The sequence below is a fragment of the Geospiza fortis genome, unplaced genomic scaffold (assembly GCF_000277835.1).
Source record: "Geospiza fortis unplaced genomic scaffold, GeoFor_1.0 scaffold896, whole genome shotgun sequence".
In the NCBI taxonomy this organism is placed as follows: Eukaryota; Metazoa; Chordata; class Aves; order Passeriformes; family Thraupidae; genus Geospiza; species Geospiza fortis.
This window is the reverse complement of record NW_005054556.1, coordinates 402,257-420,082: the sequence shown is the minus strand read 5'-3', so window position 1 is coordinate 420,082 and position 17,826 is coordinate 402,257. Positions and strand designations below refer to the sequence as shown.

The window sequence follows — 17,826 nt, the reverse complement described above, 5'->3', positions numbered from 1 at the left end:
CTTTCCCTAGGAGCTGGAAAATAAGTCCAAAACAAAAACTAGACAAGTAGCCAAGACTATTTCTTCCATAAGCAGCACCCTTTCCTTCCATTTCCTTTCCAGTGGGCTTATCTTAGCTTGGAGGAGAGAATAAAAATAAACATTAATTAAATTAAAAATGCATTTATGACATGGACACAGCTTCTACCACAGGTCAAACCTGAAGCTTTGCTCATTCACACTTGAGCCTGAATTTGCTATTCAGACACAGCCCAAAATGGTCCTGCAGGTAAGTAAATCCCAACACCTTCATGTCTAGATGATGAGTAATATTCCTAATTTTATTTTGGGGTTTAAGCACATTTTCTCAAGCTTCACTAATGAAGTGAGCGAGTATATTGCTGCTTCTGAGTGGCAGTGTTTGAGTCCTGCCATTGATCAGTGCCCCAGGGGATAATATCCTGGGCCAAGGCACAGAACCATCACCTCCTTGGACAGTGAGGTGCTCCCACCACCTTTTCTAGCCCATCAAACTCTCATGGAACAAATTAAGCTCTCTGTAATAGTCCTATAAAAAAAAAAAAAGATGAGCCCAAAATAATATTAATTTTTCTAAATCCATGTTAATTTCTTATTTATTTCAGGCTTTACTAGAGACTCAAAATTTACTGCGCACTCAGGTTGCAAATTTTACCTTCAACCTTGGATTTTCAGGAAAATTTTACCACACAGGTAAGAAGGAACTTCATGCAGTTAAACAGGTGACAGAATTTAAAATCTAGCTTTAAACATTCCCTTTCTAAATAATCAGAGGCTCTGAGACATCATTTTCCCAATCTTTTCTATTTCATCATACCTATCACACCTGAAAAACCTTACTGTGTCTCCTGAGGAATTAGAGATCTCTGCAACCACTTTGCCTCCTTTATAACGCTAAGATTTACCACCACACATCTTTCAGGAAAACACCAAGGGCATCCTTGTGTACCTGAGCAGCTCATCCATAGCGTGTCTTTACCCCTTTGGACACTGAAATGGTGGAACATCTATTCGTTCCTCTTTAAAATGGAAAGCATTATGCTTCATCTTGTCTGGGTTTTGTTATAGTAAAAGTGCAACATTTTATTAGGTGTATATCTAAATTTACAAAAAAATTAATGGGCAAAAGTAGGATTTTTTTCAAGAACCACACTCTACTTCAGAAGTTAATAAGGCACTAAATTTTACTTTGACCTAAATCTACAATCTCTGCTTGTAGTTCTTTATGTATTTCAAATACCCACCTGTTCCCTCTCCATCCCTAACTCGGGCTTATCAAAGAGATCCTCAGCTGCCTCACAAACCATTTTCTCCCTCCTCTGTCCCATTTTGAAAGCCTGGGCTAAGTTTCTTCCCTTGCCCATGCCTGAGTGACTGCAAGTGAAGCACAAACCCCAAAACCAGCCAGCAGCCACTCCCAAAATCCAGGGCACAGAGGGAGCAGCCATCAGGCCTTTCTTTTCAGTATGGAATTCTCCAGTAAACAAGGCTATTTTCTTTTTCCTGCAGCACTCCCATCATAGGAGAGCAGCTTCCTTAGAACTTGCAGAGTGCTGCAAAGAGGGGAGCAAAGGGATGCAGTGATTCTGGGAGAAAGTTTCAAAGTACTGCTCTCCTTGTGTAGTGGCATTCTTCAAAAACCACTGCAGAAATGGAAAATAAAAGCCAAGAGCTGAAGTGCAGGCACTGAACAGGCATCTCTGGATGTTCCTGCCAAGTAAACAGTGACATCCGTGGAGCTTTTGCTTCCAATGAGTTTTGCAAAACATTAAAGGGCCTGTAAGAACACAGGATTTCTGTGTTTGCATCAGGAGACTGATTTTGGCAATTATTTCTTAGACTGAAGCAAAATGAAAGCATTCAAATGGCAAAGAACACGAAGGAAATGTGCTAAAAAACGAATATTGCTGGGTAGTTTGAAGGTGAGATTACTGGAATGTCACTGTGCCTTTCCAGGCTGGAAAAGCAGGGCAGATGTGTCTGCAGATGCGGGGAGCAGCATTGTGTCCTCTCTCCAGTTGAAGGTTTTCTTTGTTACAGCCACAAATCCTCACTTCTGCCTGAAGCAGATACCCTTCACTAACACAGGAGGTTTTATTGGGTTTTCTTCAAGATTAAATCTGGCCAAAATTGAATATTGAACCCTAAGAAATACTTGGAAGACTTTTGCCGTTACAACTTCATGCTTTCCACCTAATTGTATTTTAAAACTTGTTTCACACTTTACCAGAAATGATCAGATTTCAATTAACCAAAGCTAATAAAGGGGTAGTTACAAGGAGGATAGAGGGGAAGCATTGATAAGATTTCATTTTTATCCATACGTTGCCTTTATGGAGAGTACTTTGTATTTAACAGTGACATTATTATCAGGACAAAATGGAAAATAACTGATGCCTTTTCTTTAATACCAAACATCATCATTTGTCCAGCTTTCAAAAGACCTGCAAAACGGCATTCATATTCCTGACACTGTTTTGTCATGTTAAATCCAAGCTACTGGGTTATGGGGATGAAAAGATAGTGTGGTATTAAAATAAAGCAAATAGAGAAAATGGGGAGGGACAGTTTTTAAGATCATATATGTTTAAAAAATAAGTGCTAATGTTTATATTTAATACTCCCATAGTTTGTAAACAGAACAGTAACACAGTGAGACAAGCCAAGGACACCAGGGTTTTTGGCAGACTCTTCCGTGTTTAAAAAGTAATTATGGGCCTTTTTTGCTTCCTAGTATCTTTTTTGTCCCTTTCGTCCCTCTGCAGGGACTGAGGAGGAGGATGAGGGTGACGACCTGCTGCTGAGATCTGTGGATGAGTTCTGGTGGTTTCCTCACATGTGGAGTCACATGCAGCCACACCTCTTCCACAATGAGTCCTCACTGGTGGAGCAGATGATCCTCAACAAAGAGTTTGCAATGGTGAGTTAGAGTTCCCAAGAGATTTACTGGGATGCCTTCACTACCATGGCCATGCCTTCCCCACTGGTTTCATGCTTGTCTGTACAATACCTATAATTTACTCAGGCATGCAAACAGAGGCATAAGTGAGGTTAGAAGCTCATCCCAAACCCAGCCTGTTTGTGACTCAAACTGAATTTTGTCTTGGCCTCTCCCACTGACACAGGCTTTCTGCAGAGGGAGCAGCCCTGCCCAAGTATCCTGGCAGGACCATGGGGATCAGAATCAGTGCAAACACAGCAGACAGCAGCTGGCCTAAACAGCTTGAGGCAGCACTTTGTACTCAGGTTATCAGCTTGGGAAACTCTGCTGCAAACATCCTCAGTAAGGCAGGGAGAAAGCTGCAGTGAACCCTGAACCTGGTGTGTGGTTTGGGAGAAATCTTGATGCTGGCAGAGCCAACAAGTGAAGCTGCTGGGTTTCACTGTGCCTTTTTTAATGACCTGCTTGAAAAATGCTCTTTATATAGCTGACCTCTTGCTGATATTGACAGATAATTGTGCTTCCCTTTTCCTCATTTGTGCTCTGAACTTCCACGAGCCATCGTCCCCCTTGCCCAGACCTCCCAGTACTTGTACTATTTACAGCCTCTTCAGGCTAATTCTGCTGGCTTATTGCACATGACAAAGAGAACCTGAAATCCATAAATGCTGGCTTTGGAAAGACACTGTGTGGTCTTTGGTGAGGCACAGAAACGCCAAGCAACCAGAGCTGCTCACAGGAGCTGAGGGACACAGTGGGCCTTTCTCAGCTGCTTTGGGAACAGCAATTCCCCAGCCCTTCCCAGCTCTAAAAGGCCAAACCCCTTTCTCCCATCCCTCACATCAGGAAAAAAGCAGAGGCAAATGCCTGAACAAGCAGTTGGAAGCAATTTATTCCCTTGTTTATGGAAATATTTTCCTACCAACCTTTAAAGAAAATTAATTAAAAATGTCTTAACTGTTTATTCGTTATGCCAGACTTCCTCCCTTCCCATCTCCTGCTTGGCAGGATGGCTTCTTTTCCTTTCTACACTTCTGCTTCCCTGTCAGCCTCATTCCTGGCACATCCTGATCATGCCTTTTGTGTAGCCTGGCCCAGAGACCCAAACAGAGCTGAGACTTGAAATGCAAGAGTAAGTTTTTAAACAATCCATATCGCAAAAATACACAGCCCCTTCATCTTTAAACCTCTAGGGAAATTCTCCTAGTATTTTCAGGAAGCATGGAGTCACCCAGGTCAAGACACCTTTGGGATTAAAATCTATAGCATGGCCTGAAAACAGAGCTGGTAATGGAATCTGTTTGTAACTTCCACTCCAGAAAGATAAAGCCCATGTCCTGAAGGGTAGAGACTCCTTAGGGTGCCTATAAATAAGGAGCTGATGTCAGTGAAAAGCTGCTGTTATTACACTTTTATTTCCTGCTAACATTTCAACAGGGGTTGTATCAACCCCTTGACCTTGAATCTATATGAGCTGTACCATTTACTTATGAGAACATTTCTTTACAAAAGGCTTCCTCTGAAATTCTCTCTTGCGGGAGAAATTCATCTTCCCTCTATGACTGCCTCGCTGATAGCTATCAGAGAGGCCCCAGCCATGACTTCAGAGTGGTTTCATTCCTCCCTGGCTGTCTCATCCTCAGCATCATGTCTTACTTGAGACACAAACTCCCTGTTCTGCAGCTGCACTTCTCTAAGCCCTCCAAGTTAAAGCAAACCTCTTCCCATTATTCTTTGATGTCACAAGGGGGATCCAAATTTAAATTAGACATCTGGAACAATACATAGAACATTTGCTTGATGTTACACGTGTTTTGTTTGTTGTCCACTATGTTTATTTAATATTATACTCAGGAGAACACAGCTTGATGCTGATGCCATTTTCTCCTGCATTTCTCATTTATTGACCATATCTCCCCACCTCCTGTTTTGGCTGCACATACAGGTGACACTTTGTGTCAGCTTCTGCAAGAAAAGCTGCAGTAATTATTTGGAAGTGTGATCACATTAATTCCTCACCTAAGGTGCTATTTCTCTGTTCACTTTTTTAAACATGGCTAAGGAGGTAACAAGGTTTTCAGGAAGGGAGAGCACACCATTATATCCAAGAACAATACTCAAGGTCACTGAAGATGCCAAATAGCACCCTAAAGTTCTGTTTATTAAGACCTTTTGTCTCCTCTGGCTGGTAGATAAAAGCCTTGGCTCTGTTTCATATGGCTTTATCCACACCTCCTAACAAGGCTCTGTAAAACGGGAGCTTACAATTGCAGCCTGCCTCAAACAGCCCTGCCAGCGCACAGATAGAAATCAGGTACCGAAACAGTTTTTACACACGTAACTAATTGCTAATTAGGTATCTAATTGCCTTGATCTCAGTGCAGATATGGACACCTCAGCTCATCTGCCTTCAAGGATTCCCTTCCACAGGCATTGCTTGTGAACCAGGAGACTGCCTTCACCCAGAGCCCTCCCAATTGTTCCATGCATCCCTGAGATATTGATCATTTCCACTGCCTCCATGGTGAGAGGAAGAAACTTCCTCACATCCCGCTATAAATGTCATTGTACCACTGCTCTGGATCTGGCAGGCAGCAGGGGAAGTTTTGCCTTGCAAAATCCTTATCGATGTGTACCTGAGTGATGGCCCCACAGCTGCACCATGCATAGTCCCATTGCCGAAGTCCTCACTGCCAAATCTCTCATCAAGCACAAGATCCTCAGCCCCAGAGGAGCAAGAGGCAGAGGTTTTAACTGTGCTCAAGTCACAGGCTACCCAAAGCTTTGCTATTCCAATGTCATCCTCTTTATGGAAACATGGATGGTGTGTTCCAGAGCCTGCCTAAGGAAGTGGGAAATTAAAATTATTTTGGGTCTGAGTTGGGTCTGAGCTGATCATGTTTTGTGGTTCGGGTCTTTTTCCTCTATCAGAGAATCCCAAAATCCTTTAAAGACACTAACAAACAAAATCTCAGATTAAATTTTACAAACTGATGATTCCTCAAGTATTATTCTCCTTGTTTATAGGCAATGAAACGGATACACAGAGGCAAAAAAATCACTCAAGGGGAAGTCTCAGATAGCATATATTACAAAAATAAAGCAAACCAAGTTTTCCCTGCCATCAATAACAAGATATTCCTCTTCCCCCTTTGTACCTCCTTATCTGACAAAAACAAGTAGAATGTATCTAATCCGAAGCCTGTAACTCTTTATTCCATCCCCTGGTTTGTTTGCTCAGTGATTATCTTCTGTGCTCATTTGTGAGTACAAAGCCCAAAGCACAGCAGAGACAGGGCAAAAACTGTCACTGGCTGCATGAGGCAGCTGGGAGCTGACAGGAAGGAGAAACAAAGATGTAGAACTAAACAAATCAATTGAGAACCTGTCTAGCAGCACTCCTTGGCTCCCACCTCCTGCTTACAGCCAGCTGCAGATGCACATTAGCACTTCCTCTGCCTGCACCTCTTGAGCTGCTCAAACCACAAGTACAGCGGGAGCTTTTAATACACCAATTAAATCCCAAAAATGGGAGGGCCCAGTGACCACACAGCCAAGGCAAAAGCATCTACATGCAATGAAAAGAGCCTCATTTGGCCCATTATTAATACCTGTACTTCATGTGGGGAAGGAGAGCTGCCCGCTGCCTCTAAAAATGGCCTGTGAATATAAGATAACATCATCCTGTGCAGCAGGATGAGATTTATTCTGCCTCACCTTATTTTCTTCTGAAACACTCATTTGTGGCATCATCTGCTATCAGACAAAGCCAAAAGGTTGTGCAAACTTAGCTGAGGTTGAATTTGGCTTTTTCATCTAAAAAAAGCCTTCACACCTGCACCTTGACTGACTGCATGCAAAGACCTACAGTAGACATAAAATTTATTAAAAGTTTGCATTCTTATTTTCTCTAACAATGGGAAATCATACCTACATTCCAAACTAAACCAACGAGCACAAATTTTGAAATTAAAAAACCCAATGTACATTTTCAATGTAAAAATCAGGCAATTGCTCCTTAGAATACACAAGCAAAATGCTCAGTACAGGTATTTCTCCTATCTTGACACACCAGTATACTCCTCCTTTAACACATGAGTTTTCACTCCCAAAGTAAGTATAATAACAAAATGAGAGAAAAAGAAGAAAAGTGCAACAGAAAACCATTAAAAGGGGACACACAGTATTTATGCTTCCCAGGTAAACTGCAAATAGAACTGCCCAAAGAAAATAGAATTATTTGATCGTTGTTTCTTCTTAACTTCATATTGGCTATCTGGGTACCTGATGTATTTGTGTGATGAGCTATGTAGTGAGCAGGTTTTATTCAGAGACTAACTTGTGTTTTATGTTGAGAAGTCCTGAAAAACTGCCTGATTTGATTTGTGAATGGCAGATCACCATTTCAGCATTCTGGTGCTATGGCAATTCCAGCATCAAACAATCAGGAGATAAACAGGATCTTACACATATTCATCCAGATCCCTACTTTGGGATGTGTCATCCAGAGCAGTGTTCATTGTCAACCCCAGGACACATCTGCCTTACATCTCTGTTTCTGTGTACTCCTACCCCACATTTGGTGAAGGTTTGTCCATAAAAGCTGAGACAGGATATTCAGGTTAACAGTTTGACAGCCTGAGCATCACAGACCTCCCAGGCATGGCAATAAATGGCCAGATTCAAAGAAATCTTTTGATATAGCTTTTTCCTTTTACATGTCAATGGCAAAAAAAAAAAAATTAAATAGAGAAGAGGGCAATTTACCATCTGTCATTATAGAACTATCCCTCACTCCACCCTTAAACTGACTCATGCCTCTCAAGTAGGTAACAGCATTAAAAACTGAAATTACATTTTGTTCTGAGTAAATGACAAAATAGAGAGTTTGGGTTTCTCTTTTACAGGATCAGTCTGTAACCGGAGGTCTTTACTATAAGGAGTGGATCATTTAAAGTGGTTGCATTATGTGATGTAGGAATGAGTGTTCCCTACAGATTTAACCTCATTTTTGCCAGTGAATCAAAACCCTTTCTTTGTTAAGTACTTGAGGATGTCCAGCAGAACCTGCTGTTCTGGGAATTAAAGTAATCAATGGATAATGTGGGCAAAAGGAAGGATAAAAAAACCACATAAAATCATCATCTCATATTTTAGCCATTTCTCTCAGCAGATCAGTTTTAAAGGAGGAGAAAAGAGCTGATGTGTCTGGTAGTACTGGGAGCAAGATGAATTTGTGTCTTTGGAGGAAATTTCCAAGATAACCTATAAATTATATGATGAACATGCACATATTTCCATAGAGAAATTGAGCTAAATATAAATATTGATAAAATGTAAAAGTAGTCCAAGCTATTTTTTGCTATACTCTAACACCATGGAAAAAATGAGGAGATTCAGAAGATATGCAGAATATTTATTTATTAAACCAGGAAGGAATCTTTCTCCTATGCCAGAACTAGGAAACAAAATCCCTTATATGTCACTACAACATTTTTTTCCATCTGTTTACTAGCTTAGTAAATAAGCAGCAGTGGTTCACTAGATTACCTTTAAAAAGAACCAGGCAAAATATGTGCAATATGTAATGGAAGAGGAGGCAAATCTATTCCATGCAACAGCAATGGAACATAAACCAGAAGGATTACTCCTTCCTCACTGCAGCCACCCAACTGTAATACCAGTTCTCTCCAGCTCGTGCTACAGTAGGTACAACTCTGTCTAGGCACAGCAGCTTCTCCAGGGCCACAGTGTGCAGGAATACAGCTTTGAAGGACGACATGGGGGGGTGTTCTGTGTGTCCCTAACTTGTCCATCCCTGTGGTGCCCTACCCTGCAGGAGCACGGCATTCCCACGGGCATGGGCTACGCAGTGGCCCCGCACCACTCGGGGGTGTACCCGGTGCACGTGCAGCTCTACGAGGCCTGGAAGAAGGTGTGGCACATCCGTGTGACCAGCACAGAGGAGTACCCACACCTGAAACCTGCACGGTACAGACGGGGCTTCATCCACAATGGCATCATGGTACACTGCATTTCCATGTTCATAGCAATACTACTGCAGGGACTCCAGAGGGGGCTGCTCTTACTGGAGGCCTCATGTCTGCCAGCATACTTAAAATTCCTTAAAATTCCCCGGGATTCAGCAGCTGTAAGGATGCCCAAAGAGTGCATTTGTTAGGCAGTTTAAAAGAGGGGGACAAAAGTCACACAGACTCAGGCAACTGCAGAAGTATTCCTCAGAAACTAAATGTGCTCGTGGCCCTTCACTACCAGCCGAGTCGTGGCTGCACTCTGTGAAATCATTAAACTGCCTAAGACCTCTGTTCCCAGCTCTGCTTCATCTTTATGCATGAAAGGATTAGAAACCCATCACCTGGGAAGGTGAACAGGTGTAAGTAATCTCCTCCAGCACTTCTGCAAGGCTGCAGTTTCAGCTCTGCTCCTGAAATTCCCAGAGGCAGGACTGGGACACCTGCCTGACTCTTAGATCCCTCACCCAGGGGACAGAAGGCTCCTCCCATGCACTTAAAAGTGCACAGAGGACAGGAAAACTTAGCAAGCTCTTTGGCCTGTCCTACCAAGATGGGTGAACTGACAAATGTTCCAAGACATTGTTTCAAGTCCCAAAAGCTGCTCTGAATATTGCCTGTGCATACCAAGGGCAAATTGTGATGCCCTAAACAAGGCAGAGGGAGTATCTCAAAACCAAATTCCTGCAGAGCCCAACTACTGCTGGAACAGACTCAAAATCAGCAGTGTTTTTACATGTACCCTAAATGTAGTTTTTGGTTGTCATTTTAACTAAGTAAAAAAATCTAAAATGTTGAATTAAGGGAAACCAAAGTCCTTCCCCAGGTCGATTATGGCACTGCAATACCTGAGTAAGCTGCTGTTCCTCTGTTCCCAGGTGCTCCCTCGACAGACCTGTGGCCTTTTCACTCACACTATTTTTTACAAGGAATATCCTGGTGGTCCTCAGGAGCTGGACAAAAGTATCCGAGGAGGGGAACTGTTCCTCACCATTCTCCTGAACCCCGTAGGTACCTTCTTTTGCTGTTTTTGGATGTGCTGACTGGCAGGGAGGAGGGAGGGGGAAAGGGAAGGAGATCAGGTTGGGAAATCAAAACCAGGACCGCTTGCTCAGAGGTAACAAGCAGTTTAAGAAGAAAGGAGAAAAATGTCTTCTGCCAATTTCCAGCTACAACTGGACCTGCAACAATTTCCGGGGAAATGCATTAATTCCAGCTCCTTATTGTTTCCCAGCCTGAAGCCAGGTGCCCCTGAGAGACATGTCTGAAGCTGAAACTAACCTATGAGGGTAGAAAAAACTGATCTTGTTAATTTTTTTCTTTTTTCCATGAGCTTGGCTCCTCAGGCACTCCTCACACAGCTCAATGGAAACCCCTCAGCCTGAGCCTGATATCATTGTTCCATCACCAGCTCCTAAAAACAGGTTTTGAGCTGCTTAAAAACCGCCTGGTACCATTTAAGACAGGAGCCTAGAGGTTCAAGGAGCAAGGGAAAGAGCTAAACCCCCCAATATTTCAATTATTTTTTCTTGACATTGTCCTCCCTCCTTCCCATTGCACCCAAACAAGCTGCACCAGGGACAAGATGAATGTCCCTGTCTTGCCAGGTGGCCTCATTTTCAGTGAGTTTAAACTCCAGTACTCATTGACTCCTCTGCAGAGCTAAAGAAACTTCAGGTGGAGCTGGCTCTCAAATCCAGGTCACTTTTATTTAGACACCTAGAAATAGATTTTTGGTGCTATACAGTTAGATGCTGGTGAGTGAACATTTGGCTGGGTAAGTAAGTTGGTGTCCGAGTGGGATTCAGTGGTCTTAAAGAAATGGGACTTTTCTATCAGGAATTTTTCTCTACAATACACATGACACCTCACTTATGAATAAAACAGATCCCTCTTCTTTATCCTGCCTCCCCATTACCTGCAGTTCTCTCAGGCTGGCTTTTCTTCCTGTGCTTTCCTGAAGTGTAGCTTGGAATTCACACTGAGCTTTATCATACTTGGATGAATATCTGTGCATTTCTCACTTAGGTGAAGATTTCCTCAGATTTGGGCAGTGCAGCAACCTGCAGCAGAGCATGCACAGCTCCTAACCTTACAAAGCAATGCTTAGAACAGCCCAAATTCCTCAGCCAATCTGTGTCCCAGTAACTTCAGAGTGCCCTAGATATTGGTGGTGGTATTTGAAAAAACTGCCATGATCAACTTTTGATTAAACAGTTTTTCAAGAGGTTTATAGAAACTCAGTCCCTTCCTCAGGTCGTGGTTAGCAATTTCAGCAAATGTACTACAAATACCTATTAAGCTCAAATACCAAAAATGTTTGTGCTTCCATGAAGCAATATCACACAGATGGTTAAATTAGAAAGTGCCCAAGGGACACTGCATTGAAATAAAGTTTGCAGAGAGATTGTCAAGGGGATCTTCTGATGGAATTTTTTTTAATGGCTTCTACTGAATGCTCTGTGGCTCAGAGAGATATTTTCACTGTCTAATTTATGAATCCTAAAGATGAGTCATGTCTGGCAGAGATGATTTAGTAGTAGGCAGAGGAGGGATAAATTCCACCAAGACAGACAGAAATCAAACCAACTTCCTTGGAGTTTTAATGAGGGTTACAAGAATCCCAGGCAGACCTTTCCAGAATCTAGCTAAGGCAGCAGGCTGCTCAAGTCTGCAGTTTGGGGTACTTACTCTTTGCATAAACACTTCAAAGCAAAGCTCATTAAAGTTAGTGGGGAAGGCTCAGCAAACAGACTGGCCTTGAAATAAACCCAGATAGTCAAACTCTTTCAATCCAGCTCCCCTCTGAAGGTTTTCCTTCATGTGGAGGCTAAGAGCAATAACAAGGAGCTTCAGATGTAGGTACAAATAAGAAATACAAATACCGTTTGGGGCAGAAAATTAAACATTATCTTCTTGGAATTTTGCTTTACTATTTGATTCAAGTGAGAAAAAATTCAGTTTAAAGTTTCTCATCTCCCTTGCCAGACCAAAGCTGACTGTTCAATCAGAGTTAAGTTATAATTATCTTTGATGTTATTTACTATGTGGTTTGACAAACATCAAAACCCAGTTAGTCACTAAATCTTAATTAGAACAGACCTCCCAAAAGCTGTAGCATCAGCACTTGCACAGCAGCAGTGAAAAGAGAGCAACAAAACCACCACACTCACTAGAAAGAAGGGAAGAGGGAAAAAATACATCTAAAACTACAACCAACGAAAATATAAAAAAGCTTTACAAAGCTGGTTTTGTGCCCAAACTAATTTTGATAGCAAAATAAAACTTGTGCCAACACTATGATTCTTGTGGCAGCATAAGTATCTCTATTAAGTACAGTTAGATCTTAAGCCAAGAAAAGACATTAATACTCAAAAAAGTACATTGCTACTCATGATGTACCTTCAAAGACAAGAGTGCAATACCAAAGAGCATCTTACAAGAAAATCATCATGTCCTTAATGGGAATGTAACACTACCCAGCTATGTAAATATGTTAGAAAATTCTCTGGTTCTGTTCAGCATTGTGAAAAAAATATTTAGGTTTTCTGCAGGTGTGCAGCATTCCGCAGCTCCAGCAGCAGAGGCAAAGTCAGCCTGAAACTCGTAAAAATTTATTTTCTGTTTAAAACCACGTTGAACAGCATCATGTCATTTTTTCTCTTCCTAAACCTTCTCAATTCTTTACAACTTTTTGCAGTGCTTTGAGATATCTTTTTACCATTTGCTTCATTGGGTTATATAAGATGAAAAAAGAAAGCTTATGGCATTTCAAAGGAGTTCAACATTTCAGTTATTCTGAGCCTTTTTAAAATTCTACCTCTCATTATTTGCTTAGCTTAATTGTGCTTTAGAATAACTATTTCTTCTCACAGAATATGTTCTTACAATCTCCCTCCCTCATTGTTTCTTTCACCAGTGCTGTGCCACATTGGTTTTCTTTTAAACCTCTTCCCATCAACTCTCCAGGCACTTCTGGTTTTGCCACACTCTGTAGAGAAACACAAGGTAACCAGCAGTAAAACCAGCCTGCTTTAAGACACCTGCTTTTTTTTTGGAAAGGGAATTTGGTGTGGAAGCTGTGCTATTTTCCCAGGCTCCCATCATCTGCTATCATGACCAAACACAAAACAGGAGGTGGAGAGAGCAAATGGGATGAACAGAGCAAATCCCTCTCTGCTTCCAAATGTAACCCATGAAAATTCAGAATTACAGGCAACCCATTTGTAACAAAGTCCCCAAAACTGAAATACTTGCAGCAACAACAACAAAAAAAAAGCAGGTTTCTCATAGGCAAAGTTAGAGAACTCCATTGGTGCTGAAGTTTTCTGGGAGATTTTCCACATCCAAATGTCGGGCTCAAAACCGAGTGGGTTCTCTGACCCTGCCCTTCATTCAGTCTCCCCGGGAAGAGTCTGACATGTTTAATGCTTTTACAAACTGTTCTATTTATCACCTCTTGAGCATCCACAAGGTCTCCCACTATCTGTTTGATGGCTCCTTTCCTTTCCTCCCCTGCTCCACAGGCCATAAACAACAGCCATAAACATTTAACCACCAAGATAAGCTAATAAATACAGCCCTAAATATTATTGCCTCCACAAACAACAGCGAGAGAGTCATTTCTCCTAAAAAAAACACCTCTTTAAACCAGAGAGCTTTTTATTAAGCCAGCAAGTGACAGCACAAAAGGCACCTCAGCCAAGCACTACAGCAAAAATGAGTGCATGGGGCCTTGAGGAGAAGCAGCAACACCCGCGGGCCTGGTTGAGCAGTCAAGTGAATTGGATTTATTTGCCCATGTGATACACGTTTTCCCATTACCTGTTCACCTGAAAAGCTTTTGGATAACCCAGAATCCTGGCATCCCTTTCTTCTCTCCCTGTTACATAGGAATTCACCTGGAGTGACTCTTCCTTTCCCCTTCCTCTCACAGGGTGTTTTTACTCCATCTCCCACTGACTCCTTTCCATAGTTCCACCATAAAAATGGGCACAAGTAATTTTTCTCCCTATTTTTATATGTATAACCTTCCCTATTCTAGGTTTACACCTGCCTCACCACATAGGATGAGAGTCAGGCACACCCTGCACAGCATTTGGCCCACAAAGCCACCAAAGTATCACATATTCACAACTGACAGATCAGGTTAAAAATGGAAAAGCAGCAGAAAAAGGGCGAAGTTAAACACTTCTTCAGGCTTCTCTTGCCACTTCAATCAAACACCCCTAAGAAGCTTTAAGCAGAGGTGAAACGTGGCAGATGAATTTCAGGAAGATTAGCTTTTCTTCACAGGAATTTTGTTGTCGAGAGCGAAATCAGACCTGTGATTGAAAGGTAACTTTGAACTCCCCTCAGCAGAAGCTACAGGCAGCCCATAATAACGTACATTATTATTCCAGCTCCCTGGGAAGTGGCATGGGACGCTTTTAATTCTGAGGGCCACTTAAAGGCAGTTCCATTTTTAAACTCTCCCCGTGACTAAAGGGCTCTTGCTCATTCCCAGCCTGTTGGATCTGTATTCTCCACATCCTGCATGTGCCACACTTGGAAGATTTTGTTCTTGTTCCCTGCTCTCTCTCATCACAGAGACAGAGGAGGATCACACGTTATTGCTTTGGCATATTAAAAGCAAATGCAGAGAGGGGTTAATTTATACCTTCCACAAGAGATTTGGGAATGTTATTATGGAACATCTTGAGTGCTGGTAATGTTTTTCTTTTTATTTGCTTTGTTTCTCTGAGTATAGTTATAGAAAGAATAAAAAATAACCTTGGGCATTGTAGGAAATGTGCTGCAACCCAAAAGTAATTCACAGTGCAGTTCAGCTGAGGGCCCTGTGAGCTGAGCATCTCAGCACATTTTGGGCACAGAAAAAATCAGGCAGGCAACCTCCCAATAAAAAATGTCAATATTTTTGGAGCTGCAGTTATCAGGGTGCAGCCCACAGGGACACACGTGTCCCTCTCCAACCTGACAAGAGGGAAAGGTTCATTCCACCAAATGAGAAGGGAGTTTTGTTAACAAGTCACATCAGAATTTATCTCAATGCTCATAAACACACAAATCAACCCTGACCTTCCTCACGGTCCCAAATATTTTTCCCTCCTTGGTAAATCATTATTTTCCCCCCTCATCCCACATGGCTGTACAGAGCTACTACAGGGAAATATTATCCCATGGAAACTCAAGCCTTCAGCAGCACGTTTAGAAACTAATTAGCTTGAAACCCAGAGCATCAGGAAAACATTTCAAGGATAGCACATCTCCTTTCCTTCTTTCATGACATTTTCCTGCTTTATGAAAGCTGCTGCTCCACTCCACACATTTTGATATTTCACCAGAATTCCTTCCCAGCAAGTTGGGTGATGGCAGAAATAGCAGTAAACGACTGCATGTCAACAAGGGGGTACTGGGGAGGGAGGGAAATAATCTGATACCTTCATGCACACACCATGCAATTATTTATTCAAGTGTCAGGAGCAAGTCTTCCAGGTGAAAAGAAGCTGACTCAGAATTCTCTGATTATTGAAAATGAATCCTTAATAGAAGTAAATGGCCAAGAACTAAATTTCCTCGCTGTGCTCACCATTCAAATTAATTGGAAAGTGGCTGATTTGAGAATATTATATCCTCTAGTGAACTGAAAATGCTGCCTTTTTTTTCTCTGAAACCAAGAGTGGAGAATTAAATTAACTCTGAGGTTTGTTTGCTCAGAGTAGGCCACCAAACTGGATTAATTAATCATCATTTATGAACACTCTATCACCCAGAGCAGTCAGAAAACTGCTAAGATAGCAACATGACAGTAGAACTGTTATAAAAACAAATGATACATTTCCTGCATCTCCAGCCTATAGCAACTTACCAGGCATTTCTTTGCAGTTCAAAAGAAAATATCCTGGTGAAAACTCTTTCTTAGTTTTTATAGGAGTGCTCAGAATAAACAGAATGATTTATACTTGTTCTGTAACTTGGTGTCCATAGGGAATGCCAGGGAATGTTTCCTTCCTCCACCTGGAGATTACAGTGTCATGTCAGGGATAAAAGACATCATTCATCCCATCATTCCAAGCCTGGTTAGAAGCAGATCTTAATTTACCACATCTCAAAGGAGAAATGGCAGAGAAACTGTCATTTATGGGCACTTATCCCAAGTCATCATCCTTTGGGCTTCTTTTTGCCTCCATGTCCTTTGTCCTCTACAGCTCTGCCTCATGTTCAGCTTGACCTAAACCAACAGCACCCAAACCCACTGCAATCTGCTTTATTTCCTTAATTTGAACATGGGTTTGTTCTTAAGTCTGAACTGAGTAGATTTATTTCTTTTTTTAAGAGAGACTTTATAGTCGGAGGAAGTCTTTTCAATGAGAAAACACAGATGGCAAGAAAACAAATTCCTGTATCATGAATTTCACTAGAAAATGGAAATAACAAGAGATTGAATTGCTGCAGACTTCTGCAAAGGCTTCCTGAGGCCCACAGATGTGAGTGGCAGCAGCTTTGGCCACAATTAGCTGTGCTGCTGATCACTTACAAAAGTGTAACAAATGAACAGCCATAAACATCCATTCAGATCTTCCACCCTCACCCAGCTACATATCAATTGCACAAATTCATCAGAAGCAGCAGTTACTTTTTTCACAGCCTCTCAAAGAATGTGCTGAGAGGAAAAAAACCTAAAAACCCCAAATTTTTTCTACTAGCAGGCTTTGGGAAAAAAAAAAAGAGAGAGACAGTTAACTAATATATAAAACTAATGGATTAGAACCTCCCAACCAGTTTTCTTCATCTGGGACCCCCCACACCTTGTGGTGCCACAAATGTATATGACCTGGGGAGCAGTGGCTGTGTTGGAATGTGCTCATGATTTAGCCTTCACTTTAGAAGCAAAACTTGGAGAGATAACAGGAAAAAAAATAAAATATCAAGCCTAGCAACTGTATTCTCAGAAGGAAAGGAACAAGGCACAGGATTGTTCTGTCAATACTGAGGAATTCATTTAATCCTGCCAACTAAACAATGGAAAAGCAGAAAGCGTTCCTGCGTAAATGAGAACCAATTTTGCTCTTCCAATAGGGAATTTTAAAACAGCATAGAGGCTCTGCAGCATTTGTACAGCTGTCCCAAGGCCACTTCCCACCACTGCTGGACAGCAGCTTCCAACTCCCATCCTGGGAGCACTCGAGGTGGAGAGCAGACACAGTAATGAATATGGGCACAGGAAATAAAATGGCATTCTGTGGTTTTGTTTCCCCTTCAATCAAAGACAAAAAATATTTCTGTCCAAACATTGACTTTGTTGCTTTCTTTAGAGATATTATATTTGGAAAATATTTGATTATCCTGTCAAGAGCATTAAAGTATAAACAGATGTGCAGAGTGGAAAGAGAGCAAAACTAAAAAAAAGAGTGCGATTTTCAGGCATATAAATGATTTTGTTTCAGCAGCAGAAGGGTCATGAATATGAATAGTGCTGAATTCTAGAGAAGCCATGTGTCATTATTAAAATTAGTGCTTTGTCAACACAAAAATCTCCCTCCCAGCCTCCCCCTAGCCACAGAAGAATCCACGCATTAATTCCTCCCTTCTGGCAAACCTTATTTAAAAAAGCTAAAAACACCAAACATCCATTTCCCCTCAGAACAGTGGAATGCCCACATGACACCCAACTCTGGCTCCTGGGCTTTCCAGCAATGGGCCAAGCAGCAGGAGGAAAGGACATAAAAGGGAACATTGATCCTATTTAATTGTGGAGTGGCTGAGAGGATGAGGTGGAACACATTTATACCTAAGTTTCTTAATGGATTTTTTCACTGCAAGTGCTTGATCGAT

General features: G+C 41.7%; 1 protein-coding gene across 1 annotated transcript in view; it reads left to right on the top strand.

The window, feature by feature from the left end:
• The window catches only part of NDST4 (N-deacetylase and N-sulfotransferase 4), a 64,643-nt gene that overhangs the window by 33,265 nt on the left and 13,552 nt on the right, over nt 1-17,826 (top strand). The window contains exons 3-6 of the mRNA XM_005429556.2: nt 624-711; nt 2,784-2,938; nt 8,799-8,984; nt 9,870-9,998. Of these exons, the coding sequence (XP_005429613.1) occupies nt 624-711; nt 2,784-2,938; nt 8,799-8,984; nt 9,870-9,998 (558 nt within the window). The remainder of the gene's footprint in view (nt 1-623; nt 712-2,783; nt 2,939-8,798; nt 8,985-9,869; nt 9,999-17,826) is intronic.